The sequence below is a fragment of the Callorhinus ursinus genome, unplaced genomic scaffold, assembly GCF_003265705.2.
Source record: "Callorhinus ursinus isolate GAN/ISIS: 27379988/994484 unplaced genomic scaffold, GSC_fseal_2.0 scaffold21, whole genome shotgun sequence".
In the NCBI taxonomy this organism is placed as follows: domain Eukaryota; kingdom Metazoa; phylum Chordata; class Mammalia; order Carnivora; family Otariidae; genus Callorhinus; species Callorhinus ursinus.
In genome coordinates this window covers 28710291-28736073 of record NW_027397083.1, presented here as the reverse complement: position 1 = coordinate 28736073, position 25783 = coordinate 28710291, and the positions used below count along the sequence as shown (strand labels likewise).

The window sequence follows — 25783 nt, the reverse complement described above, 5'->3', positions numbered from 1 at the left end:
CTATGGGCTGCTGTGGACCTATTGATGTGTCTCTTTTCATGTTGAAGGTGGTATGTACGCTGACCATTGTGTGTCCATTTGGATGTGTGTTTGTACACAATGAAGGTTGTGGGTCTAATCGTAACTATGTCCGTGTGAACTGCGTGTTTAAAGGCTGAAGGGAATCAGCTTTTTATCCCCAGGTTATGAGAAGATGTGTGTAGCCGTGTGCCCACGACAGGAATGTGTTTGACTCTCAGCCCAAGCTCGGCCCTCACTCCGGGGTAACAGTCACGTTCCGGGGTGCGCTGGCCCGCGTTCCCGGAGGGGCGGGGCCTCGAACGCCCCGCCTCCCCGCCTCCAGCGCTCTCACTGGCGCTGTGTGCTGTGACGTGGCGGGGATCGAAGACAGGAATCCGACCGCCCGGCGAGCCGGAGGTATTGTCCGTCACCCTAGGCTTTGTCTTCGCCTGCTCACCTGGCCGCGGGCACGTCCTGGCCGCTGCAGCCCAGAGCGGAGTGTCAGCCGCTGCCGCCGCCGCTGCCGCCATGGTGTCCCCGGTCACTGTGGTGAGTGAGCGAGCGAGCGAGCCAGTGTCCGGCGCGGCCGGAGCCCACCGGCCTGGGGACTGGGCTGCGGCAGGCCAGGCCGTCGGGGGCCGAGGAAGGGCAGGGATCCCGCGGCGGTCGGCGTCCCCGGGCGGGGGCGGGCGCTGTCAAGGGCCCCCGCAGTCGGGACCCGTGGCGCCCCTCCTCCACGCAGCCCCTGCCCGCCGCCGGCGGGAGGGAGGAAGACAGTGGGCACGTGACTCGGAAGCGTGACTTTGTTGATGTCTGTGTGTCTGACGGGGGTCGGCGGGGTGGCTGCCGGGGAGAGAGAGGGGACAGCGGCTGGCCGCCAGGTTCTGCGTGGGCAGACCACAGGGAGGCGTGGGAGAGGGCGGGGAAGGGCAGGAAGGTGACTGGGACCTCCTGGGAATCCTGGCCCAAACTTGTTTCCTGGCGTTCCTCATCCTATAAACAAGCCTGGGGCGCGGGAGGGGACGCCCCTAAGTCCAGGCAGCGTTGGTAATGCGCTGGAGGAAGAGGGGTCATTCTCTCTTGCCATCTCCCCCTATTCAGACTTTCTCAACTCGAACCTTTGTCTCTTCCCCACCCTTCCTCTTCTAGTGTTGGATTCTCTCTGACTGTCAAAGTCTCACCAGCTACTACTACTACGGCCTGTTTCTCCCTATGGGGAATACGGGGCTGGGGGAGGGGTATGGAGCAGAGGTTGATGCTTCCAAGGACTGGCAGGTGGTTGCTGGAGAGAACTGGGGACTGTGGGGTTGTTCATCTCCTCCTCTACCCATGCCCCTACCCTGACGAGCCTGGATGGAGCAGATCTCTGTAAGAAGGGACTTAGTCATCTTTTCTCCCTGCTCTCACCCCTGGCAGAGCAAGGGCAAGCTTGGACCCTGGACCTACCCATCTGCCTCTTCCCAGCCTCCTTCATCACAGTCTGATCAGTCCTCAGGTACCTGGCAGTCTGGGAATCAGTGTGTTCCCAGAGCCTTGTGCTGGACAGCTCACCCAGCCAGAGTCACAGTCATTTTGGGCAGAGTGTGTGTATACAGGGAACCTCAGCAGTTCTGGATCACCCACAGAGACCCTGTCCCCGAAACCCAAAAAAAGGAGCTTCAGGGGATCACAGATTCAGAATATCTGCAGTAGCCCCCTCCCTCAGCTTTGGAGAGTACTTGAAGTGGCCTTGGACACACCTTGCTTTAGCTGCCCTCCCTCCTAATCTGGCTGAGGCCGAGTCAGCTGCTCTAACTTCCCCCCCTCAGTTCCACATCTCCTCCCAGCCAGTCTGCTGGCTTCAGATCAAAAGCTGGAAAGAGAACCCCTCCCCTGCTTCCTTCCTCTCTTTTTGATGAGCTCTTGAATTGCTCTTGTTCTCTGGGAAATGAGACTGACCAAGAGACACCCTGCCCCTTCAACTCCCCAATCCCTGAAATGGTTCTCTAGCCAGCATCCCTATCTCCTCTCCTTGCTCTTGATGGTACCTTGAGGCTGGTACCCTTCAGGGCAGCTGGAACGAAGGCTGAAGAGCAGGCTGGCCAAGGAGAGAGCCTGTGGGGGCTGAGGGCCCACCCTCACACATTCCTGGCACTAACCGGGTGTTGCCAGGGCCCTAAGCCTGTGCCCTGGCCCCACCGCGGAGGATCACGAGTTGGCCAGTTGTGGCGTCTCTGTGGTTTCCTGCTGACTCCGCTTCATTCCAGACAGCTGGTGGCTGATGCTGGCAGAGAGGGGTTAAAGGGGTTTTGGGGAGGGACAGGGAGGAGCCAGAAAGGGAGAAGCATTGCCTGCAGGAGGGGACTTTATCCCAAGATCTGTTTTCTGCCCAGCGAGTGACCATTCCGGTCCTGCTTTGGGCCAAGAATGCCCATGGGCAGCAGGAACAGTGGAGCCCTTCCCTTGCCTAATCAGTTAAGCCTCAGGGTGATGATGGGAATGTTCATACTCTGCTGGCTGGTTGGGGCAGGCCAAACTGGCTTTCTGTGTGTCAATTCTCCCTACTTGGGAGGTGGGTCTGGCTCTGGGGTGGTATATGTCTGGGTTGAGGGTGCTGGCTCGGAACACCTCTATGGGCTTCTGAGCCCCGAGTGCTGAGTGCTTCCCTTGTCCTGTGTCCTCCAGGTGAAGAGTGAGGGACCCAAGCTGGTGCCCTTCTTCAAGGCCACCTGCGTGTATTTTGTGCTCTGGCTGCCCTTGTCCAGCCCATCGTGGGTCAGCGCCCTCATCAAGTGCCTGCCCATCTTCTGCCTCTGGCTCTTCCTTCTGGCCCATGGCCTAGGATTCCTGCTGGCCCATCCCAGTGCCACCCGCATCTTGGCGGGGCTCGTCTTCTCCGCTCTAGGTGATGCCTTCCTCATCTGGCAGGACCAGGGTTACTTTGTGCACGGTCAGTTGCCCCAGTAGCTATCTGGGAGGAATCCTGGGGCTGGGTGCCAGAGGGTCTTAGGTGGCCGAGGATTTGGGCGAGGGAGCTTTTGAACAAGAATACGGGGAATCTGAGGGTTTCTGAGGCCAAAGACTGTGGGGCCCTTGTTGGAGGATTACCTTGCATCGAGATGATCTGGTGATCAGTTCTAGAGTTTCTCAGGGGAAGGGAGGGTGTATCTTTACTTCTGTGGATTTCCTCCCACTCGTGATACTCCCCGGAAAAGCTCCTGGGTTTTCTGCAGCACCCCCCTCCTACCCCAGCCCTGTTACTCATTAGTCCCCCGAACCTGCCCTCAGCATCCCCTCATCCTCTCTCACTCCTAGGTCTGCTGATGTTTGCTGTGACCCACATGCTCTACGCCTCGGCCTTTGGCATGCGGCCACTGGCTCTGCGGACAGGTCTGGTGATGGCAGTGCTCTCGGGCCTGTGTTATGCTCTCCTCTACCCGTGCCTCTCAGGTGCCTTCACTTGTCTGGTGGGGGTCTACGTGGCCCTCATCGGCTTCATGGGCTGGCGGGCTATGGCAGGACTACGGCTGGTCGAGGCAGCCTGGCGCTGGACTGAGCTGGCGGCAGGCAGCGGTGCGCTGCTCTTTATCATCTCAGACCTGACCATCGCCCTCAACAAGTTCTGCTTCCCCGTGCCCTACTCACGGGCACTCATCATGTCCACCTACTATGCTGCCCAGATGCTTGTTGCCCTATCAGCTGTTGAGAGCCGGGAGCCACTGGAAGACTACAGACCGAGCAAGGCCAACTGAGAGGCCAGGGGCTAGTTACCCCTCTCTCCTCCTGGGGCAGGGATCCAGAACCCGCAAGGACTGGGTCAGGATGGCTGTAGGCCTAACCTGGGGCAGCAGATACCACCCGGGAAATGTACAAGTTTGAGGGGCTGAGCAGGAAAGGGATCTCTCTAGCAAAGCTAGCAGTCCAGAACAATTCTGAGAGCTAAAAAGAGCCAGCCTCATTCTCCTTGCTGGAGCTGAAATCAGACATCTCCCCACCTCTAACCCCATCGGGACTGTCAAAACCCCTCTGGAGGGTGATGGTGCTCAGAGTCTTGTCTCCCCCCGCCCCACTTCTTCTAGATAGAAAAGTCTGACTCACCCACTCCCAGTCTTTCTGATCTGCACAGAGTTGAGGGAAGAGAGGAGAAATCTGAGCTGAGATGACCCAAGCCCAGGGCTTGAAGCCCCTTTTGCAGGCCCCTAGTTGGGAAGATTGGATGAGAATGGAGTCTCCCTTTCCTTCATCTATCCTTGTTACTTGAACAATCTCAATTTCTAAGTGTTGGTGGGAAGGTGAAGGGGTGTCTGTCCAGGTAGGCGAGACTGGGGACTTCACTGGCCTGGGAGCTTGGGTTCCCAAGGATTCAAGTTGGTCCCATCCCTCTCAGAGGCTAGCCCAGAGTGCAGGCCCACCACCACCACCCTTAGACTCTATCCCCAGGGCTAGGGTGAACCATGCCAAAGGAAGGGGCCAGCCTGTATTTGTGTCTGTGCATGTGACTCCATGTGTGTGTGTGGTCTGTCTCCCAGTCTATGTCTGACTCTGCCATCTGTCTCTGTCCTGCTGTCTAAGTCTTACAAGGGAGAGGGCCTCAGGGAGTTGCTGAGGGGGTGCTGAGCCTGGCTTAGAGAGCTGGGACCCCACCCTGCCTCCATCAATGCTTTCCTCTCTGCCCCTTCTGCACTGGGAGCCAGAGGAGGGGGCTCCAGTGACATTCTAGGGTCATAAGACCTAAGGCATATTCAATGCAAAAGGAGCAAGGATGGGACAACTCCATCCTTTGCTGCTCATGTGAAAAAAAATAAAATAAAAACCAAGGGCCATCGTCTCTCCTGCTTGTCTGCCTGTGTGGCATGTGGCTGTCCTGGAGAGGAGGGGGTGGGACATGGTGCCAGGGGCCCTGGATGTCCTTACAGCCTGGGTCACAGTCCTGGCCAGTGCATCTTGGCGCCAGGCTGGCTCCCTGGCTCTGGTGACACGGTGCTGGTTGGAGTGGGTCTCACTTCCCCGGTCACGTGTATGGGTGAGGATGTAGTTCAGGAGGATGGGGGATGGGTAGGATTTACCACCATCCAAGTTTCTCCTTGATACATTGCCCTGCGCACGGGTGCCTGGCCTCCTTTGGTAAGTCTTAGTTACCCAGTGTCCTCTGCTGCTGCCCACCTCCTCCCAGACCCGCTACCTGCTCCAAAATGATTCAGATTCCCTTCAAGCCTCTCCTCTCTCCTTGGCCTGTGGGCTCAAACAGCAGGGAGGAGGGAGAGTAGATTGGTTGATTTGTACTTTAGATGGGAAGCCCTGGCGAAACAATGGAGTGGAGTCACTCCACTCCAGGGGCATTTGCATCTTAATGGGCAGTGTCCCGACCCAGAAGCAGAAAGGGAAGCCTTGGGTGGTGGTGAATATGCCCGTAGTAGAGAGGTTGTAGAGTTGTGGGGACTGGATAGAGGAGGAGGCTCAGTCCCCTGTGGGTGATGGCTGAATTAGTGATTTCCAAACTAGGATTTTTACAGAGATACCTGGTGGGGGACAGTGAAAGAATAAGTTGAGGAGGGAGGCTCAGAGACCCCCCCATCCTTGTTTGATGTCCAGTAGTTTCTTATGATTTTTTTTTAAAAGGGAGAATTCTAAAACAAAAACAAAAAAAAGGGAGAATTCTGCTGTAAAACCTAAGTTTGAAACCCAGTGAGCTGGATGACCAGTTCCTTCTAGCTCTGAGATGCACTAATTCTGAAATAGTTGGAACCCTGGGCACTAAAGAGGCAAGGCCCTGATCCCCTCAAACCCCAAAACTCTGATGACAGATCTACCTGGTGAAGAAATGGGAGGGGGGTACCTGAAGAAGGATGAAGCCTATCTAAGACTTGCTCTCCCTTGCCCTGAGGGGAGAGGAGGGTGCAGTGTGGCTGCAGAGGAGGGGGGAGGCATGTCAAGGTCCAGTCTAGAAGGGGCTGCTCATCTCCCAGTGTGAGTGGGTTTGGACTAAACTCTTGGAGTCCATGCTCCGTGTGTCCCCATCCACTCCCAAGTCCATGTCCTTGGTCCCTGTTGCACATCACCCTCAAGAACAGGCAGGGGTGAGCTTAGTCAATTTATTGTCCCATGCCTTCGTGGACTGTTTACACTGACAAGCACCAGACAGCAAACGGGGCTGCCCTCACTGGGGCCACACACAGGATAGGCCCCGAAACCACACATCCCAACGTCCTCCTGATGCTTGGGCCGGGACGGAGCTCACATAAGGTACTTTGACTTCTTCTGCAGACTTTCAGTGACTGATGCTAGAATGGACTTGTCATCTTTGTCTGAAAGAGCAAAACAAGTATTTGTCAGTGTTAATGTTGCTAGGAGGAAGGCAAACTCTAAATTGCTGGACTTACAGTTAAGGCCCCAGTCTCCCAAGGTCAGCTGAGTGTATGGGGCCAAGAGCTACCAATTATTCAGCACTTAATATTTGCCAAGCATCGCGCCAGGCACTTCTGCGCACTATCTCATTTAAGCCTCAGAACAGCCCTAAGGAATAGATGAGAGAGCAGGCTCAGCGTGGTTTGCCAAGGTCACACGGCTGGACAGCGATGGAGCCAGGGCTCTGGGCCCACGTGCTTACAACCAGAATTAAGTTGCCAGGGATTTCTCTAGCTGTGGAATGAAAGCTGGATGTCTCCCACCAGGCCTTCCCTGGCCTACTTCTGTCACACAGTTCCGCTACCACTAGGGAGGCACCATCTCAGTGCCAGACGTCTAGCTGGGTACTTGAGAGAGACAGCGACAGGGCGTGGCACTTGCCCCAAAGAGAGGCACCTACAACAGGACACCAATGGACTGCCATGGAGAGTTCAGGGAGTGGCAGAGGATGAGGCTGGAGAAGTAGATGTGAGGAGGAGCCTTGCTGGCTGGGGTTTTCTCAAAAGGATCATGGAAAAGTTAGGGAGTTAAAGCAAGAAGGGAGCAGGGCAGGTCAGCTTTGCATTTTGAGAGTTCATGCTCCTTGCTGTGTAGTTGTGAAGATAGTAGAGTGTGTAGGAAGATATAAGATAGTTCCCCTACATGGACGCACCTGAGCGGAGGTGTGGCACACCTGTGCAGAGGAAGGCTCTCCACTAGGTTCCCTTCAGTCTTTCCCCCATCTGTACTTCCCATCTATCCTTATCCTAGACCAGTAGTTTTCGGTCTTGGTTGTGTATCAGAATCCCTTGTCAAATCTTGTAAACATAAAAATTCCCTCCAGAACGCTGCCACAGAGATGGTGACTGGTGAGTCTGGTTTAGGCCTTATCACCGGTATCTTTTTCAAAGGCAAGTCTAGGCCTACCAAGGGCTGCAAACTACAGTCTATTGAGGGATTGCAAACTCCCAAGTCTGCAGGGGCCAGGCACATAACAAATGACATCCAGAGGATGGGAGAGAGGAACCAAGTATGGCCAGTTGGTGAATGTTTACACCACCGGATGGCAGAGGAAATAAAAAACGGCGCCAAGAGATGGCCATCTCGTGCCTCTGGACCAGGTGGGCCGCAGGGACGCCTCCCCACCCCCAGCCGGCCCTGCCCGGTGCCCTCACCGTAGACCGTGAGCGTGCAGCTGCTGCGGTCCTTGCCCAGCTCATTCTCCACCAGCACGCTGAACTCGCCGCTGTCCTTGAGCGTGCAGGTGGGGATGACGATCGTGCAGACGCCGCTGGTGGAGTTGTACCAGAACTTGGAGTTGGCCGTGATGTTGACGTCACTCTTGTAGAGGGTCACCGTGGGCCGCGGGTTCCCAAGGAAGGCGCAAGTCATGGTGCAGTCCTGGCCGCGCAGCACCGTGTGCGGCTTGAGCGGGGTCAGGAAGCGCGGCGCGTGGCGCCAGTCCTTCTGCTGGTACGGCTTCAGCTGGGCGCTCAGGTCCTCGACTGCGCGGGGCGGGACGCAGCGGGCGGTGAACACGCCCGGGACCCCAGCCGCCGCCCGCCCGCTGAGAGCTCCGAAAGCGCCCCGGAGACCCAGCTCCCCGAGAGCCCCGGGCCCCGAGCCCCGAGCCCCGGTGGCCTGGGCTACATTCCCACGCGCTAGCAACTCTGGGGCCCCGACTTGACACTGGCGTGCCCAAGGTTCTCCTTCCGCCACCCTCCCACCCCTTGTCACTCCACGGTTCCACGATCAAAGCCAGGTGCGCGGGGGTTTTTACGCTTTTCCAGACATGCGAGTCCTAAGTTCTTGCCAGCTTCCGGCCCCAGCTGTTACCCGGCTGTTAACTGCCCATCCAGGCCTTCCCCAGCGTCATCTCAGCCTCCAGGATCTCCCCTCGCCTCCACTTAGCTCATTTCAAGTTTCCCCGACCCTATCCCCACCCTTAACCCCTTCCCTTCCTAGACGTCACCCTCGGAGACCCTCCCAACCCTCACCCCCGTGGACCCCCAGGCTCCGAGGGCCGCGGATCAGCTGCACACCGCCCGCCTTCCCTGTCATCCCCGACCGCAAGGGCACCTCCCCACCCCCACCCCTCAGAGTACCCAGAAAGTATCTCCTCTGGGCTTCAGGGTCGCTACTTTTCTTCCCAGCATCCCTGACGTTAACCTTTCCACCTCAGCGGTTCTCAGATTTTACCTCAAGTCTTGGGTACCCCTGGCAACGCCTATGTCCTCCTTGCCATCGGGGATATAACCCAAACCCCCGAGTCCCCCAACACTCACTTTTGTCCTTGTTGATGAGCCAGGTATCCTTGGAGTCGAGCGGGTCACTGTCACCGATTTCGTTGCGGGCCACCACTCGGAAGTAGTACTTCCTGCCGGGGAGTAACCCTGTCACCGTGTACTTGTTGCTGAAGACGCGGTCGGCTGCCGTGAACCAGGTGGCGGTACTGGCATCCCGCTTCAGGATGACGTAGTGGGCCTCGCCGTCTTCCTGCACGTCAGGGCTGTGGTTCCAGGTCAGAGTCACTGTGTTGGGGACCTCCTCAAACAGCTGTAGGTTTGTGGGTGGCCGCGGAAAATCTGGAACAGCCACAAGGTCCGTCAGCCACCCTTGGGGGCCTGAAGACTTGTGCCCCAGCCCAGCTGCCTGCCAAGCCCCATGGAAGATGGAATGGGGAATGTCTCAGGCCGCTGGTGTTTCGGAGTCAGAAAGAACTTTCTGAGGTGCAGCTCTGCCATTTACCAGCCCTGTAAACTCTGAGACCCATTTCCTCATTTGCAAAATAGGGCTAACAATAACTCCCACAGAAAATGTTGAGTAAAGAGCCTGGCACACAGTAACTGTTCAATAAAAGTTTATCCCTTCATCCCTAGAGGGCTTAAGGCTTGATTATAAAGCTTCTAGCCCTCACTATGAGCTCACTCCAGGTTTAACGGACTCACCTCCTCCTGTCCCTCCTGCCTCCCACTCATTTTCTGCTCTCTCTCTCTGCCAACCATACCTTGCATATATGCCCCCGAAGCTCACCAGATACGAGTGCAGAAACTGAAACAAGGGTTTGGTCCTAGTTCAATGCCTCTAGGGCTTCCGGACACTGAGAAAAAGTGGAAACAAACCTCCCCATCGAGGCAAAGGCCAATAACGTCTGGCTCTGTGGCGCCAGAGACACCTTTACTACCTTCAGGCGTGACTTTACGGTGTCAGGAACTCGAGCAGCAGTGGGGAGCTCTGTTTTGGAGTGTGTGCAAGAATGCCTTCTTGAGGCCTCCACCCGCTGTCGTACCTGCCACACGCACGTGGATGTCATAGTATGCCTCTCCAAACTCATTCTGGAGTAAGATGCGGTACACCCCTGAGTCGGAGCGCTTGGTGCTGTTGATGAGGAACTGGGAGTGGTTTTTGCCCTTGGTGATGGTTTCCCGGCCCTTGGTGGGGATGCCATCTTTCTGCCAGATCACGTTCGGTGGGGGTGAGCCCTGCGTGGTGACAGGAGATTGGCACTGGGGTCACCCAGGTGATATTTGAGGGCAGGCCCTCTCCCACTCCACTGTCGAGGGGTCTCCTGCCAGGCTCTAGTGCCAGGGGTCTGGCAAGGGGCAGAGACAGAGATTATGATAGCTAGAGCAGCCATCTTCATTAAGTGTGGGGGAGGGCATCGGGGGGCCAGGGTCTGGAACGACTCACAGAGAAGGCAGCATGGATGCAGAGGGCTGTCCCAGCGCGAACCACCATGTGACTCTTCAGCCGGGCACTGAGGTCAAACTTGGGGGCAGCTGAGTGAGACGGAGGAGACAGAGGTGGGGCCATGGACTCAGCTTTAAACCTCCCCCCAGAGCCTTTCCCAGCCTCTTGTCCATGCTCTCACAACAGGTCAGACCTACAGCTGGCAGCCCCAACACTGCGAAGCATTTAGTTGTTCCTCCTTTATCTTCCCCTATTAGTATGTAAGACTCCAGGCCAGGTCCTGTGTCTTATTTGTTCCTATATTTCTAACACCTCCCTTGGCACACAGTAGGTACTATTTGGCATACAGTGAGTGGCGTTTTTTTGGGAGGGGACAGGTCACCCCTAGCTCTGTCTAGGCACAAGTATGGATGACTTTTTTTTTTTTTAAAGATTTTATTTATGTATTTGACAGAGCGACACAGCGAGAGCAGGAACACAAGCAGGGGGGAGTGGGAGAGGGAGAAGCAGTCTTCCCGCTGAGCAGGGAGCCCGATGCGGGGCTCGATCCCAGGACCCTGGGACCATGACCTGAGCCGAAGGCAGACGCTTAACGACTGAGCCACCCGGGCGCCCAAGTATGGATGACTTCTTAATCATAGCATCACCCACTTTTTCCCTGTGGGATGAGGTCCAGAGAAGAAAGTATGGGGCCAGGATGTTAGGGCCTAAACCCCAGCTCTCTCTGCATCCTCACCTGGTGGTGGCATGGCACGGATCCCCTCCTCCAGCTCCACAGGCTCCCCAACGCCAGCCTCGTTCACAGCCCGGATTCGGAAGAAGTATTTCTGCCTCTCAGTGAGGCCTCCCACTGTGTAGCAGGTGCCCGAGATGGGGATCTTTGTGCACTTGGACCACTCCTTGGTGTCTTCAGCCCGCATCTCAAGGATGTAACCAGAGGGTGGGTCTCCTTCTGCAGGCTCCCGCCAGGCCAGGGAGATGCTGGAGTTGGAGGAATCAGACACGTGCAGACCCTGCACCAGGCCTGGGGGTTCTGGGTGGCACAGGTATTCAGTCAGCCTTCCGACTCCTCTGCACTCAATCCCATGCCCAGTTCCCACATTCAGTAGCCCTAAAACCTAACTTCTACCACCTCTGCCTCCAACTCCCAGTTAACACTTTCCACACCAACCCTGCACACTCAACAACCTCCAAATTCAATTCTCTCACTGGATCAACCCTTTCACCCTTGAAGTCAATACCCTCCAAATTCAACATACCCTGTACCGTCAATCCCCCTATATTCTAAACTCCAGCCTTTAGCCCAACCATCTCTACCACATCCATTCATGTTCAGTACCCCCACCTCACCTCCTAAATCAGCACCCTCCCAACCATCTACCCTACAGCCCTACCCAATCCTCAAATATGCATCCACCACCTCACCTAACCAGAAATACTGAGAGTTTGATAACTTTCTTTTCTCACCCTGCCTCCTCGCTGTCCCTGACTCTCAATCTTTATTTGCTGGCTTTCTTCTGGGTGTGAATCCTGTCCCTCTCTTAGGCTGGCAGCCCCCAGAAAGTGGATACTGTGTGGTAAGGTCACCCTGTTAGACCTTCCCAGAGAAGAAATCCACTGTCTACGTTGAATGGGCTAATTCTACTATGTGTTGGGGCTTGGCAGCCCCCTACTTACTGACAGGGTCCTTGGCTACCACTGAACTGGATGCCATACTGGGCTGTCCAGGGCCTGCCTTATTCACAGCTATAACTCGGAATTCATATTCTGTGTCCTCCAGGAGACCATCCACAGTGCACTTGGTGTCTGAAATGGGAATTTGAGGGGTCATGAGGCAGGGGGTCCATGAGATGGGAGACCATAGATTGAGAGGACATGGAAGGGGGGGTTATGGGATGCTATTAAAACCCCCAAAGGAGTTGGGGAACAGAATATGTTCAGGGCAGCAGGATGGGAGAGAGGAACCAAGTATGGCCAGTTGGTGAATGTTTACACCACGGGATGGCAGAGGAAATAAAAAACGGCACCAAGAGATGACCCATGGGTCCACCCAGCAAAGCCTCCCTTGGTCCTCCTGGGCCTCTCTCCCTAGGACCTCACCTTGGATGGGGTCCTTGTTGACTGGCACCCATAGGTTACTGCCTTTCTTCCTCCGCTCCACAATGTAGCCAAGCACTGGGGCTCCCCCATCCTGGGTAGGGGCATTCCATGTGATGGTCATGGCCTCTTTGGTCACATCAGTCACTTGAGGCTGGGAGGCAAGACCAGGGGGTTCTGTGGGAGACAGAGGGCAGAGGTTGGTGGGGGAGCATGTAGACGGTTGCCCACCCTATGCTGATCTCTGGCTCCCTCCTTTGGGAAAACCCTGATGATTCTTAACTGTGGCTGCACATTAAGATCAAGTGCAGAGTTAGACAGTTAGAAAGACACTGTCTGGGTTTTACCTCCAGATAGTTTAATTTAGTTGGCCTCGGGTGGAGGCCAGTCAGCAGCATGTTTTTCAAGACCTCAGGTGATTCTACTCTGTGGCCAAGACTGAGAATCACCAACTCGAATCTCCCAAACTGTGTCATTCTCAGTGCTACAGTTCTTGATGTTCTTGACACATGGAGACATGGAGACCAACTGGGAGGAGTGCAGCAAGCAGTTAATTAGCATTCATAATTAAAATGCCAATGTTGTCAAGGGTTTTCTTTGGGGGAAAGTTAGAACAGATTCAAGGTTATCTCTAAAGTAACATCACTCCCACTTGGATTTGGGATGATTTCTGGAATGGAGAAACAAGTGGAATCATTTCCCTGGAATTGAATGCACTTCTGGATATACACACGGGAGTGTGTTGTGCATGAGATCTGACTGGGAAAAGTCGAGAATTCCCACCCAAGATGATGTTCGGCTCCTACTCTGGATTCTGTCTGTCTCATAGGATAGCTACAGAGGTGACCCCAGGGAATTCTCCCACAGGCTAGCATTCCTCACTGTCTGACCCCTGACTTTCCCACTGAGCATGGGGCTATCTCACTGACCAATGGGATTTCCTGCAAACACTTCATCTGTTTCCAGCGGGTCGCTCACTCCTTCTGAATTAACCGCCAGGATACGAAACTGGTAGGCTTTCCCCTCTTCTACCTTGTTGGTGGAGAATTTCGTGAATTTGCTGTCCACCTCGCCTATCTTAATCCAGGCCTTCTTGCCGACCATCCTCCGTTCCACTATGAACTGTGTCACTGGCCGCCCGCCATTGTCCTTCGGAGCCTTCCACTTCATGTGCACACAGTTCCCTGAGAGTTCCAGGAACTCCACCCGGCCCTGGGGAGGCTTGGGACGGTCTGAGGACAGAAGAGAGCATCAGAATGGGAGCCAAGGATGAGAAAGGCTTTATCCCACCTGCTGGAGGTCCAGCCAGACTGGGGGATAGTTAGATTCTGAGCTTTGTGGATGCCTCACCCTTCTCTGTGTTCACTGCCCCTCCTTGTAAGACTTGCCCAAAGAGTTGGATCCTTGGCCCCCTGAGACTCTCACTTGCCTAGCACTGGGGGGACTGGGGACCTGAGGGTCCCCTGCCTCAGTGGATTCCCTCCTTGTCTTCTTCCAGACAAGATCTCTCCCTCCCCTCAGCTTCCAGAACTCCAATGCTTTCTGGTATTAATAGTTTATCTTATGTTATAATTACATGTCTGCTAGTTTTCATCCCTTTTGGGTTGAGAGACTGCTGGGACACTTCCATCTCTGCCCTCAGCACTGAGAACACAGAAGAGCTCAGTCATGCTGCTGAATTGAATTGAAACACAAATTTCTCACTCCACAGCTTCATGGCGTGAGGTGTGTGTGTGTGTGTGTGTGTGTGTGTGTGTGTGTGTGTGTGTGTGTTGGCTATGAGCTCACTAAAGCCAGCTCATCTCTTTCCTTAGCCTTATGTTTAGACTCATCCCAAATCCCATTCCTACCCCCTCCCATTTTTCCAACCTCATTTTATCCTCAACTGTATCTCACGTCCCCTGACTTCATTTCACTTCAACCCCCAAAACTTCCCCACCAGCCTCACTTCTATCCCTAAATCCCACCTCTTTCACTTCATTTCTACCTTCCAACCATGTCCTCATCTTCAAGTCAGTGACAACACTTAACGTTGGAAGGTCTATTATGTGGTCGTGCACTCTGCTATGTGCCTTAGATTCACTTGAAAGAGATACAAAAAACAAACTAACAAAACACCAAGTCATCCTGTTGCAGGTAAGAAACTGAGGCTTCAGAAGGTTCATTGACTTGCCCAAGGCCACAGAATTAGGAAGTTAGAAAGTGGGCTTCTGGCTGCAATCCCTTTCTCAAGCCCCAGCTCCAGCTCTATCCCCACCCCCAGCGCTGAGCAGCAGGTACCCTCAGCCCAGCCCAGCCAGGGTCCTGCCCTCACCCAGCACGCTGAGGTGCAGAGGGGCTGTGGCTGTGCCGTGGTCATTCTTGAGCTTGAGCAGAATAATGCCACTGTCCTCACGCACGCAGTTTGAAATGGTGAGCAGCGCCTGGTCCTCCCCGCGCTCCATGGTCACACGGTCTTCCTCCGTCACCTCCACGCCATCCTTGTACCACGTCACTTTGGGCAGCGGCTTAGCCCGGAAGGGCACCTTGATGTTCGCAGCGTGGCCCACCTTCACAGTCACGGGGTGCGCCCCCAGCGCCTCCAGCACCGACGGGTCAATGGTAGGAGGATCTGTGGGGCGGCGGCAGGGCAGGCTCGCCCAGCAGGAATGGGGGCCAGGGCGACAAGGGGTGGAGGAGGACCCCAGGGGGGTGGGGGAAGAGCTCTGAGCACATGGGCAGGCCAGGCCTGGTTGAGTTTTGCCTCTACGGGGTGGTGACCTTACCTGCAATGAATACCGAGGCTTCGCTCTCTGCGCCCTTGGCCCGGAATGTGTACTTGCCCTCGTGCTCCGGGCCCATATTGGGGAAGATGAGCTTGTGCACTGCACCCTGCTTCACGATCTGCACGCCGGGCAAGTCCGTGATCTGGGAGGCGGGGGGGGGGGGGGGGGGGGCGGGGGCGAGGGGCGGGCGTGTGAATGTATGCCCAGTCAACCCCTTCCCTCCTTGGTCCCCTTCTCTAGCCCTTGCCTCAGACCTCCTTGCCATCCTTCAGCCACACGCCCTCCACCTTCTCATCGTTTAGCACGACGCACAGCTCAGCCGGGCTCCCAGTAGCCGCGTGCACGTCAGACAGCCCGCTCTTCACTGTGGCCAGACGCTCTGGGGAGAAAGGGAGCAGGGGCTGGGTTAGGGTGCTGGGGGCGGAAAGGACTCGTGGGAAGATTGCTGGTGGCCATGGCCAAGGGAAGGAGCAGGGGTGCTGTGTCTATCAAAATAATTTATGATTAGCAGGAAGTTTGGAAATGGTCATTGGGTGATTGGAGAATGGTCAGTGGGGGGACTGGAGCAAGTAGGTGGGAGGTTGGGGAAAAGTTAGTTGCATTGGGAAACGGCCAATGGGGGGCTTATCATCGGAGGATGGTCAGTGGGGACTTGGGATGCTCAGCTGAAGAAGGGGAATAGATGGTGGGGATGCGCGTGGTTAGCGGAGCTAGATATGCTAGACTGCTTTTAGGAGTTGACGGTGGTCAGGGACAGTGGGGAATGGTTAGGGTTAGTGAGTAGGGGCTGGGCAGGGTCAAGGAGTATAGAATGATCAGGGCTGCTAGGGATGGTCAGAGTCTGAAAGTGAAGGATGGATAAAGTCAAGGGATTTCAGATAGAGTTCGAGAGATGGGGTATGATCAGGGTCTAGGAGGTAGAGATGTTCGGGGCCTGGGAGGTCGGAGATGGTCAGAATTTGGGAGATGGGGGTCGTCAGAGTGGGGAAGTAGGAACTGATCATGGTCCGAGGAGGGTTGGAGTCAGTAGGGGGCTGATCAGTGTCCATGGTAGGGAGCTGTCAGGATTGGGGGGGATTGGTCAGTGGGGACTGACAGGGTGGGTGTATACCCTCCACGGTGACCATGGCAGTACTGTAGTATTCAGTGGGGTCTCCATCCTGCATGGCCACCACGGTGTACTCGCCACTGTCACTGAGCAGTGCATCCTCAATGACCAGCTCTGCTCGCTTGCCCTCATGGCTCATGCTGTACTTGCTGCTGCGCTCCAGAGGGTGCCCGTCCTTCTTCCAGTGCAGTGTCACATCTTTGGATGTCAGCTCACACTCAAGGCATGCACGGCTCCTCTCTTTCACACGTACGTTCTTTAGGTTTCTCACAAACTTGATGGGGATGCCTGTGGACAGATAGATCTGGATCTGCACCCAACCCTGACATCCCTTTTCTGCAGCTACCTGCGCCTTGCTCCTCGTTTTGGTCCCAGAAACACAGGGACCTGTGACATGGAATGTGTTTGTGTGCAACATGTGACCCATAGAGGTAACTGGCAGGGAGAGTCCCAGCTCTATGCCTTACTTCCTAGCTGACTCTGTGCAATGCATTCACTCCCTGAGCCTCAGGTTCCTCATATGTAAAATGGGATAACAACTTTTACCTCCTCACAGCATGGCAGTCAATATCTCTAATGCCACTTTGGAACTCCAGCCATAATTGCACTGTCTTTCTGGTGTCCGGGCCTTGATACATGCTGTTCTCTCTGCTGAGAATTTCCTCTCTTCTTCCCCATTTGCTGAAAGCTGAACTCCTTTTTTGTTCTTCTGGGAAAGAAGTAGCTTGGCCATCACCTCATCACATCCTTTCTGAAGGCTTGATGTTTCCATGTCACATGTGTCAAGTGCGGTTCACATGTGTGGCATGCTTCTGGGTGTACCCACCATCATGTGTAACTCTCCAAACTTGCTCATATAAGAATGCAAGTGGTTAAGAGGGATATGCTAGAATATATGAGATTAGAGCCAGAAGGGCTAATAATTTCTTGACCCATTATCTCCCAACTGATAATAAGACCCTAGCATGTCTTGACTCCTTGCTTGAGAACTTATGTTCTAATTCACACCTGCCTCCCCCACTATACTAGGAGTTAGTGAAGAGAACCCTCTGTCTTTCTAGTACCCATCACAGGGCTTTGCAAGGAGAGATGGATGGATGGATGGGTGGATGGATGGATGAGTGGATGGATGGATGACTGCCCACATGGAGGTGGCTGTGGCATGAGGCCCACCCCTCGAGCTCTGGCCCAACCACTCACGGTCAATTGTGACCTGGGCCTTCTGTACCAGGTCCCCCACCTCAGCAGAGAACTCGCCCGCATCACAGAGTCTGGCGTCCTTAATCTTAAGTGTGTGGGTCAGACCATCCTCGGACACTGTGATTTCATACTTTTCGTCCCTCTTCAGCTCCTTCCCGTTGAACTTCCACACAAAATTAGGCACTTTCTTGGAGAGGCGGATCTCAAATACAGCTGTCTGGCGCTCTGTCACCTTCATTGGCTTCATCTCTCCCAAGAACTTTAGGGGCTCATCTGTGGAAGAGTAGGAGGGGCAGTCACTGGGCTGCAGCCCTGGTCTCTCCTGAGGGGTGGGGTGATGAAGGGGGCATGGAGATTCAGAGGTCACTGGCCTCCCGTAGCCCACAATTGGGGGAAAGCATCCTTCCTTTCATTCTGCTTGTGACCCTTTCCCATGACGTTCATATGGTCTCCTCCCCAGTTATGTTAACACAGCAATTTTACAAAGCACTTACGTAGTTTTCGATAAGTGCCAGGCACTCTTCTAGCCAATTTGCACATATTAATGCATCCAGTTCCCATATAGGTAGATTTTACTATTATTCCGCATTTTACAGATGGGGAAACTGAGGCAAAGAGAAGTTAAATAACTTGTCCCAAATCACAAGCTCACAAGCTCATAGTGAAGCTAGGATTTGAGCCCCACTAGTCTAACTCTGGAGACTGTGCACTTAACCACGCTGCCACGCTGCCCCAGGGCATTTATGATCTCATGGTCCTCTCCCCATGTTGCCCTCCTCCACTAATGTCCGTCCGCATACAGTCCTCACCTGCACAGCCCCACAGTCCTCTCTCCCATATCCCTATGGAACCCATCCCTGGCTCTTCATCCCTTGACCCTGACTGGGCTCTCTTTGTCCCCCAGATGCCCACACATTCATACCCAGCACTGTGAGTTCTGCTCTCATCCGCTTGTCACCCACGGACAGGCTGTAGGTGCCTGCATCGTTCATGTTCACGTTGGTAATAATCAGCATGTACTTGGTGCCCATCTGCTTCACATCATACTTGCCTAGGGAGTACTGGATCCTCAGTGGTTCACTACCCTGCCTCATAAAAAAGGTAGAAAAGCTGATGAAGGACTTTAAGAGGAGACTTCCAGAGGTCCTCATTCCCCAAGGCCAGCCTAAGCTGGAGGGTGCCATGTCTACCTCTCTAAGATCCTCAGACACACCAGAGACCCCTAAGATCTCTTTAGCCTTATCTTCTGGCTCAGCGGGACCCAGGATCCCTGCTTCCTGTGAGACCTGAACTCTTAATGTGACCTTCAGGACTACCTAACCCAGCCTTTTCAGATGGCTAGACTGAGACACAGAGAGAGGAAGGTAACCGTCTCAAATCAAAAAGCAAAGTGATGGAGTAGCTGACTAGAGCCCAGCTCCCAGTCAGTTTCAACCATACCAGGAGGCATCCTCTTGCTGGGATGGAAGAGAGGACCTGGTTGATGGATAATGAGGGGGGTCTGTGAAGGGAGGAGGTACAGAGAAGAAATGATATTGCCAGGGCAGGCCCTGCCTCGGCGCCCCCCAACCCCTGGCCACCTTCATCCATATCATCTTGACATTGGGGTCCTTCAGCTCCATGATGCAGTCAAAGACCACAGTCGTGTCAATCTTGGTCTCTATGTCTTCCAGGGGCTTCAGAATCCGGATGGTCTGTGAGATTGTGATGATAAAATGGCAGGCATCAGGGACATCTGGGGCCTGACCAGTGTGTTAACCCAATGCTGGAGGAACCCCCTAAAGGTCTGGGCAGAAATGACTAGGCTGATTGGATAGCCATGCTTCCCCCCCACTTCCTGCCACTGAGAGCCTCCGACACTTAGGGGGAGACGATGAGAAATGAACCACCATTTGCGGAACAGTCACTATGTACCTGAGCCCATTACATAAGTCCTCTAATTCCACTGTAGATGCTTAATAATTGAGAGTTGGTTGAGTGAATGAATGATGACAACACAAAAACAAATGAAAGAGGAAAGTAGAATTTTCATTTTGCAAATGAGAATTTTGCAAATGAGGTTCAGAGAGATGCCCATGTTCACATAGTTAATAAGGCAGCAGAACTGGGATTTGAACCCAGGGCTGTCTGACTCCAAAGTCCATGCAAGCACATTAGGGGGTAGCGGAGAGAGAAGAAGTAAAAGGAAGGTGAGTTCCTTTCCAGCTCTCGCCTTTGAGCATGTGTGTGCAGGCTGGAGAGGCCTTGCCACCGGGGGACACACAGGCACTAGCCCTTCTGGAAAGACCCAGACCCCTGCCTGCAGACCCCTGCCCCACTATGGGCACTGACCTCCACCTCCACTTTCTTCATCTCTTTGAGCTTCTTGAGCAGCCCCCGGAAGTCGGTGAAACCGTATTCCATGCAGACCCTCTCAAAGTCCTTCTTGGGCACCTTGGACAGAATCTCCAACATCTCTTTCTCACCTATCCCCTTCTTCTGCTTCTTCTTGGGAGCAGGGGGTGCCCTGCAAGGAGGTGGGTACCAAGCTTGGACTCAGCACCTCCCTCTGAAGACAGAGGGAGCCTCTCCCAACCTTGAGATTCCCCTCCCTACTCCATGGGTTCTAGGAGCCTGGGTCATTAACTCAGGGCCCTGCTGAAAGGCCTTCAAGAATCTCTAGCCTGGAGGGTGGAGGGACAGCACCCCAGGCAGAGGGGCCTCCCAGCCTCACCTCTTCTTCAACATCTTTTTGAAATCCATTTTCTCTTGACCTGAGGACCAGAGAGATGGACAGGGTCAGACAGGGGGCGTCTGTTCCCTAAGAGGAAAGGCCAGGAGGAGAGGGAGCTGGCTCACCTTCTGTCACCAGCAAGGACACGGTGTAGATGGCATCTGCATGGTCATTGCTTGCGATGCACTTGTAGTTGTCAGAGTCATCGGAGGTCAGTGGCTCCAGCTGTATCAGAGACAGGCCATTAGTGAGTGGCGGGGGGGGAACTCCAGGGAGACTCTCTGTGAGAAGGGAGAGGAGCTGAGCGTTGGGCATGTGTGTGGAGGACTGAGCAGCCTCTATGATTTGGAGGTTCCAGGTAGTAGTCAGTGTGAGTGTGTGTGTTTGTAGCCTGATTCTGCATGGGATTCTTCTTCTTGGCTGTGAGCTGGAAGACAGGGACTTCCGCTGAGTTGTAACTATGTGCAGTTTCTATCAGTGGGATGGTATTCCTTCCTTTAACACATATTCACTCCTCTGTACCAGGCACTGGGCTGAGCCCGAGGAAACCGGTGAATTAGGCTGCCTTGGTGCCTGCAGCATGGCACTTACAGCCCAATGGGGCCTCAGAGGGTGCTTGCTGAATGAATAGATTTGTGTAAGGGGTGGCCCGTAGGGGGACCCTGGGGCAGCTTTTGTGTGCTATGTGGGGCTGAGGGTCAGTAATGGGACCATGGGAGGAGAAGGAACCGAGTTCTGTCTGTGGGGGAGAGGGGAGGCTCTTTGCCCTTCACAGTGGTAAGTCCTGCCAGGACCAACTGGGACAGGTCTCTGCACATCCCATCCCTCCTTTTCCTCAAGGGTCTAGAACTAAAAGTTGCAGAAGCTGGTTAGATCTAAAGATGATCAGCCCTTGGTGAGAATCTTTTGGAAGGCTCCCCTGAAGAGCCCAGGAACCCCGGCCCTCACCCCGACAACACTAGGCTCCATTCCTCCCTCTGTCCCTACCTGCCCCAATTTAGCCTGGCTCCACCCACTACGGCCCCGCCCCTTCTAGCCAGGACCACATACTTGGCCTCTCTTCCCTTTTGGCTCTCTCTCCTCTGGAACAGCTGGGTCTCTTCTGGTGGGGCCTGCCCCTCCTTGGCTTTGCCCTAGTTCTGCTTCACCTCGCCCCTGAGTTTGGTCCCCTGCTCACTCTAGCAAGGCCTCAGCTCCTCATTCAGCTTCTCTTATCCTGCCCCTCCTCTAGGGCAATGACAGCCTCTTTTCCCGTGGCCCAGTTCTTGGGTCGCTGTTGTGGCTCTCTTGTCCACAAGGGGGGCTGCAGCATGCCCTGGGGTCCCTGCCTCTGGCTTCATCCATAACTGGATCTCTGGCTCGGGTCCCCGCACCTTCAGCACATGCTCCTTGTTAATGCTGTCGTAGAACATCTTGGCTGACTCCTTGATGGGGATGCCGCTCTCTCTCTTCCAGGAGATGTTGGGTTTGGGGTTCCCCCGCACCCGGGCTCGGAACACGGCTTTATCCCCTGCAGTGGGCACAGGACGCAAGTTCATCTCCTAGCCTCCAGGCCGGACCTTCTGCCTGCACCCTGCCTCCTGCCAGGGATCTCACATCTGCCCTGGGCAGGGAGGGACCCTCAGCCTGGCGTGGCTGATGTCCGTCAGCGGGGGGTCAGTGGGGTAGTGGTGCTGGTTGGGGCACTGGGAAAGAATGGGAAGGAGTTAGAGGCGTGGGGAGGAGACACGGGGAGCGACGCACCCTCAGACGCGGTGACCGGTTGAGGTTTCTCCACGAACTCCGGGATGCTCTCGCCTGGAGGGATGTCAGAACTTCGAGTGACCAAGCTGAAGAACTCTACAGTGCTGGAGGACTTCCTTGTCACGACTTCCTCTGTGGCGGCAGGTGAGAGGTCAGAATGGGCTCCAGGCAGAGCTCAGCCCAGGACTGGAGGGCTGATCTTTTCTTTACCGGACAATGGAGCATTTTAGGCCAGCGCGGGGACTTTGGCCAGGAAAAGAGGACTTAAGAGTCAGCGGGTCGTTGTGTTATGGCAAATTTCGAACACCAGGGGGAGCCAACTCCTCTTACCTTCATTGGACCACAATATTGGGCCCTAATTTTTTTTTTTTTTTTTTAAAGGAGACTTATTTTGGGGGGTTTTCTGGATCTCCTGGGCTTCTCTCCTAGAAGTTCTGGTCCCCCAGTCGCCTTAAGAGGGGCCAGGGCTTTCTGCTTGGGAGGCCTGGTAGCTTAGTTGAGCTCTGCTGTAGGCCTTCCCCCTGTCCTTCTGTGGTTCAGCATTCATTGCTATGGGAGTAGTAGTGAATTTTGAGTGAGGGACAGGAAACATTCCCCCTCCAGAGGGGCTTTATGTGGGCATCTCCTTATCTGAGAGAGCATATTCAGTGTGGTAGGGTAACTCTATATTTGGAAAACGAAAAGTTGTATTTTCAGCATAAACTACAGAAAATCTTGTTGGCTGGTGAGCTGACAGTTAAAAACAATTGCTCTGATTCACCGAGCACTTTCCTTGGGTCAGGAACTGTGCTAAACACATTTCAGAGATGATTTTATCTCATCCTCGCAATACCCCCGTGAAGCAGGTGCCTTCATTATCCCCGCTAATCTGAAGGCCTGAGATGTGAAAAATGTCTTAAGAAACTGCGTTTTAAGTATGCCGGCTGCACCTGACCTGCAGATGTGTGTTATTTGACCTAGTCAATGGTTAAACAAAAAGGAGCCCTAGATCTAAAAATTGAGAGATTTCACATAAAAATTCAGATTTCTGAATTCTCAGCCCTGAGCTCATACTCCCATACGGCAACGGTCAGTGGGCAGCGACTAGTGGGGGCCCCTCTAGGTGGGGCATGTCCTCTGCCATTCACCTCTGTCTCTTTTCTGCATTTACATTCCCTGCCTGGACCCTGTTGGCCCGTGGTTTTAAACTCTGGCTGCATGCTAGACTCTCTGGAGAGCTTGAAAAACAAACAAACAAAAACACACCTGATTTAGCAGTTGAGTCAGACTTCCGTACTGCTCCTTTTTCATTCCCCTTCCTCTCTGCCTGCTACACTAAGATAATTCTAACGTACAGCCAGGGCTGAGAGTCACTGCTATAATCACTGAAGTCTGCACCTTCTGGTCTCTCGTCCCAGCCGTTCTCCTTGCCTTGCCTCGCTGACCAGCAGGAGTCGGTATAGAGCGACCAGCAGGAGTCGGTATAGAGCGACCAGCAGGAGTCGGTATAGAGCGACCAGCAGGAGTCGGTATAGAGCGTGCATCTGGCCCTGACCCCTGTGCACAGAGGAGTTGGAAGGACTCTATCCCTCCAGGACTTCGAGGGAGGGGCAGTGACTGGGAGGAGATATTGGATATCCTGGCCCCTGGCCATCTTTTAATCACTTTCCACCAGAGACATGACTAAAACAATCTGTTCTGCTCTGAGACCATTTCTCAGCTTTCCCTTGGATCTGCTGTCCCCCAAGTTTGGTCCCCAAGGGTTGAGAGCCTGGAAGCTTAGGTCACTTGTTTATGTGTTCATCCTCTCTCCACTGACGGCTCCAAATCTCCTATTTCTGAAGTGGAGCAGGGTCAGCATTACTCAGATCTAGATCCCTGACTTCCTCTGTGCCTGCAATTCTGCCATCAGAGATACATCCATCTGCCTGTGACCCTATCTCCTCAAGCAATTAAGCTCATCAATCACTCATACACATTCACGGGGTTGACTTTCCTAAGCTGTTTTCCAGAAGATCTGATCTGTGAGTAAACATCCCACTGGCTGAAGCTTTATCAAAGCACAGATTAGGAGAGGGTTGCTCTTTGTACCTCGGGCTCCTGAGGGGCCCCGGCACTCACAAAGCCTGAGGCCACCCAGGGAGTGGATGTGGAAGAAGAAAGGCTGCCCTTTTCCTGATCAGCCCTCCCACCCACTCTACTTGCCTCCTGCAATCTTGGTTGTCTGGGAGAAGGTCTGCATGTGGGTGGTGGAGCTGGAGAACTCCATGGACACGTGCTCCTGCAGCATCTGCTGGTGGTGAATGGTCGTCATGGTGACAGCAGGCGTGGGCACTCACCTGGGAGGACCGGGGAGAGGGTGAGGCCATGAAGGACGAGGAAGGGAATAGGAGAGAGATCCAGAGAGGTTATTCTTTGCGTGTGCGTGTGTGTGCGCGTGTGAAGGGACAGGGCAGGTGGACACAAGGGGAGATGGCTGTGCACAGGGGAGGGGGAGGGGAAGTAGGGCAGCAAGCCTCTTCTTTCTGGCCTCTCTTTTCCTCCCTTCATGTCTCACCTTCCCAGGATGGTCACAAGGACCCGTGGGCCTGACCTCCCCACCAAGTAACCCCAAACCATTCCAAGTCTCAGGGGGTGAGAATGTAGGGCTTAGATTTACCCAGGGAACCAAGTTAGGCCCAGGGGGAGCTGAGGATACATATTGATAGCTACATGGAACAAGGGAGGTGGTGCTGGATATTTCAGCAGGAGGGAATGAAGTCAGACCTAAGAAGGAACTTCCTGACTAAGCCGTACTTCAGTGGGCCTTAAAAGGAAGCTGGGGATTTTCCTCCTGAGCCCTGGGGACCCCTGGCATTGGTGGAATGCTGAGGCAGATGATAGCTTGTGTCTACAGCTCTGCTTTCATTTGTGACTGGATAAAGACAGAGGTTGAATTGTCATGTCCTATACTTCTTAAAAAAAAATCGGTAATTCAATCGCATAGTTAACAAAACAATATAAACATCTATATGAAGAGGCTCCCTCCCAATCCTGAGCCCCCGAGTCCTAATCCTCCCCCAACATGTAAGCACTGTGGCCTCTCAGCTCCTTCTGGAGCGCCTTCATGCAAATACGAGCATGTTTTTACCCTCATCCCCTTTTTGCACTTCAGGGAGCCCTCCTATATACACTCTTCAGCCCTTTCTTTTTCACTTAATACATCTTGGAGATCTCTCCAAACCAGTTCATAAACACGGTCCTCATTCTTGCTAACAGCTACACAGTGTTTCAACGGAGGGATGTTGCATTTTTATTTAACCAGCATGGCAGTTTTTCCATATGAAAGAAACTGATGTCTGAGAGAAATGACATGTTCGAGGTCACTCAGACTAGAATCCCCGCCTCTTGACTCCCAGTCCACTGCCCTCCCAAGGGACCCAAAAGCCTGGCTCTAAGCCAGTTCGAGGCTAAGCTTCACCTCCCTGCTATGACAGATCTCTGCCTGGCCTGCTTCCACCTCTGAGCTCTAAAACTGTCACCACCTAGACCCCAGGAGCTGATCTTTACTCCTCACCTGCTTGTACCCAAACTCTGTCCCACATTTTTCCTTAAGCTCTTCTTCCCAGCTTATTTCTTCACTCAGGCAAAAGACCCGAAGGGCCTAACATCCCGTGATGGAAACCGAAACTACCCCTCAAGCAGTAACCCTTGCCTGGACGGGGGCTCCGTCAGCTCAGGCGGCCCAGAACCGTCTGAGCCCAACCCCGACTCACGCCTGTGCAGATGGACCGCGGAGTGACCGACGGTTACCTTTACCTCAATAGAACACTAAAATCTCCACCCAAGACGGAGCACGAGCCTGCTTTCCATGACATACAACGTACGTATGAGCATGTTTCCGTAAGGACCTTACGCCCGCCCTCGACACAGGGCAAGGCTCCCCTATCTGAATATTCATCCTAGCCCCCAGTAAAAGAAACCCACTCGCCCTTGCTCGGTCACAGCTTTGGAAGTTATTCCCCACGATCTCCTTATTTGCTGCAAATGAAGTTTCCTTTGTGCAACAACTCACCTGGTGTAGTTTCTACCTATGACTCACCGAGGAGCAAACTCACGTCAGTTGGGTTACTCTGGCCGTCCTGC

The 25783-nt window shown here is 54.1% G+C and overlaps 2 protein-coding genes across 3 annotated transcripts; one reads left to right on the top strand and one right to left on the bottom strand.

Annotated features, from left to right (window-relative positions):
• The first annotated feature begins 420 nt into the window (after positions 1 to 420).
• TMEM86A (transmembrane protein 86A) lies at positions 421 to 9241 on the top strand. Of its 2 annotated transcripts, XM_073904874.1 has the most exons (4): positions 421 to 549; positions 2665 to 2929; positions 3295 to 5103; positions 8672 to 9241. In XM_073904874.1, exons 1-3 carry the CDS (start codon positions 529 to 531, stop codon positions 3729 to 3731), a joined length of 723 nt encoding a protein of 240 aa, XP_073760975.1. In that variant the 5' UTR covers positions 421 to 528; the 3' UTR covers positions 3732 to 5103; positions 8672 to 9241. The 2 variants fall into 2 exon arrangements, with proteins under 2 accessions (XP_073760975.1, XP_025734824.1); XM_025879039.2 differs by lacking the exon at positions 8672 to 9241 and having other exon boundaries at positions 424 to 549; positions 3295 to 4807.
• On the bottom strand, positions 6153 to 25540 carry IGSF22 (immunoglobulin superfamily member 22). The gene is made up of 23 exons (XM_025879037.2): positions 25215 to 25540; positions 23864 to 23997; positions 21680 to 21811; positions 21310 to 21446; positions 20062 to 20161; positions 19937 to 19976; positions 19555 to 19729; positions 18804 to 18917; positions 18146 to 18308; positions 17224 to 17496; positions 16027 to 16311; positions 15170 to 15294; positions 14916 to 15057; positions 14465 to 14761; positions 13080 to 13382; positions 12154 to 12327; positions 11731 to 11859; positions 10790 to 11086; positions 10054 to 10142; positions 9653 to 9845; positions 8649 to 8948; positions 7539 to 7868; positions 6153 to 6284 (listed from the first exon to the last, which is right to left on the bottom strand). The coding sequence occupies exons 2-23, from the start codon at positions 23970 to 23972 to the stop codon at positions 6214 to 6216; spliced, it is 3978 nt and encodes a 1325-aa protein (XP_025734822.2). The 5' UTR covers positions 23973 to 23997; positions 25215 to 25540; the 3' UTR covers positions 6153 to 6213.
• Positions 25541 to 25783: the final 243 nt, after the last annotated feature.

Coding starts and splice junctions, on each gene's coding strand:
- IGSF22 (XM_025879037.2), bottom strand. CDS start 23,972: ATGACGACCATTCACCACCAGCAGATGCTGCAGGAGCACGTGTCCATG. Junction 21,447..21,679: donor ACCGGTCACCGCGTCTGAGG/GTGCGTCGCTCC, acceptor TGCCCACTGCAG/GGGATAAAGCCGTGTTCCGA. Junction 14,762..14,915: donor AGCCTCGGTATTCATTGCAG/GTAAGGTCACCA, acceptor GCCGCCCCACAG/ATCCTCCTACCATTGACCCG.
- TMEM86A (XM_073904874.1), top strand. CDS start 529: ATGGTGTCCCCGGTCACTGTG. Junction 550..2,664: donor TGGTGTCCCCGGTCACTGTG/GTGAGTGAGCGA, acceptor TGTGTCCTCCAG/GTGAAGAGTGAGGGACCCAA. Junction 2,930..3,294: donor CCAGGGTTACTTTGTGCACG/GTCAGTTGCCCC, acceptor TCTCACTCCTAG/GTCTGCTGATGTTTGCTGTG.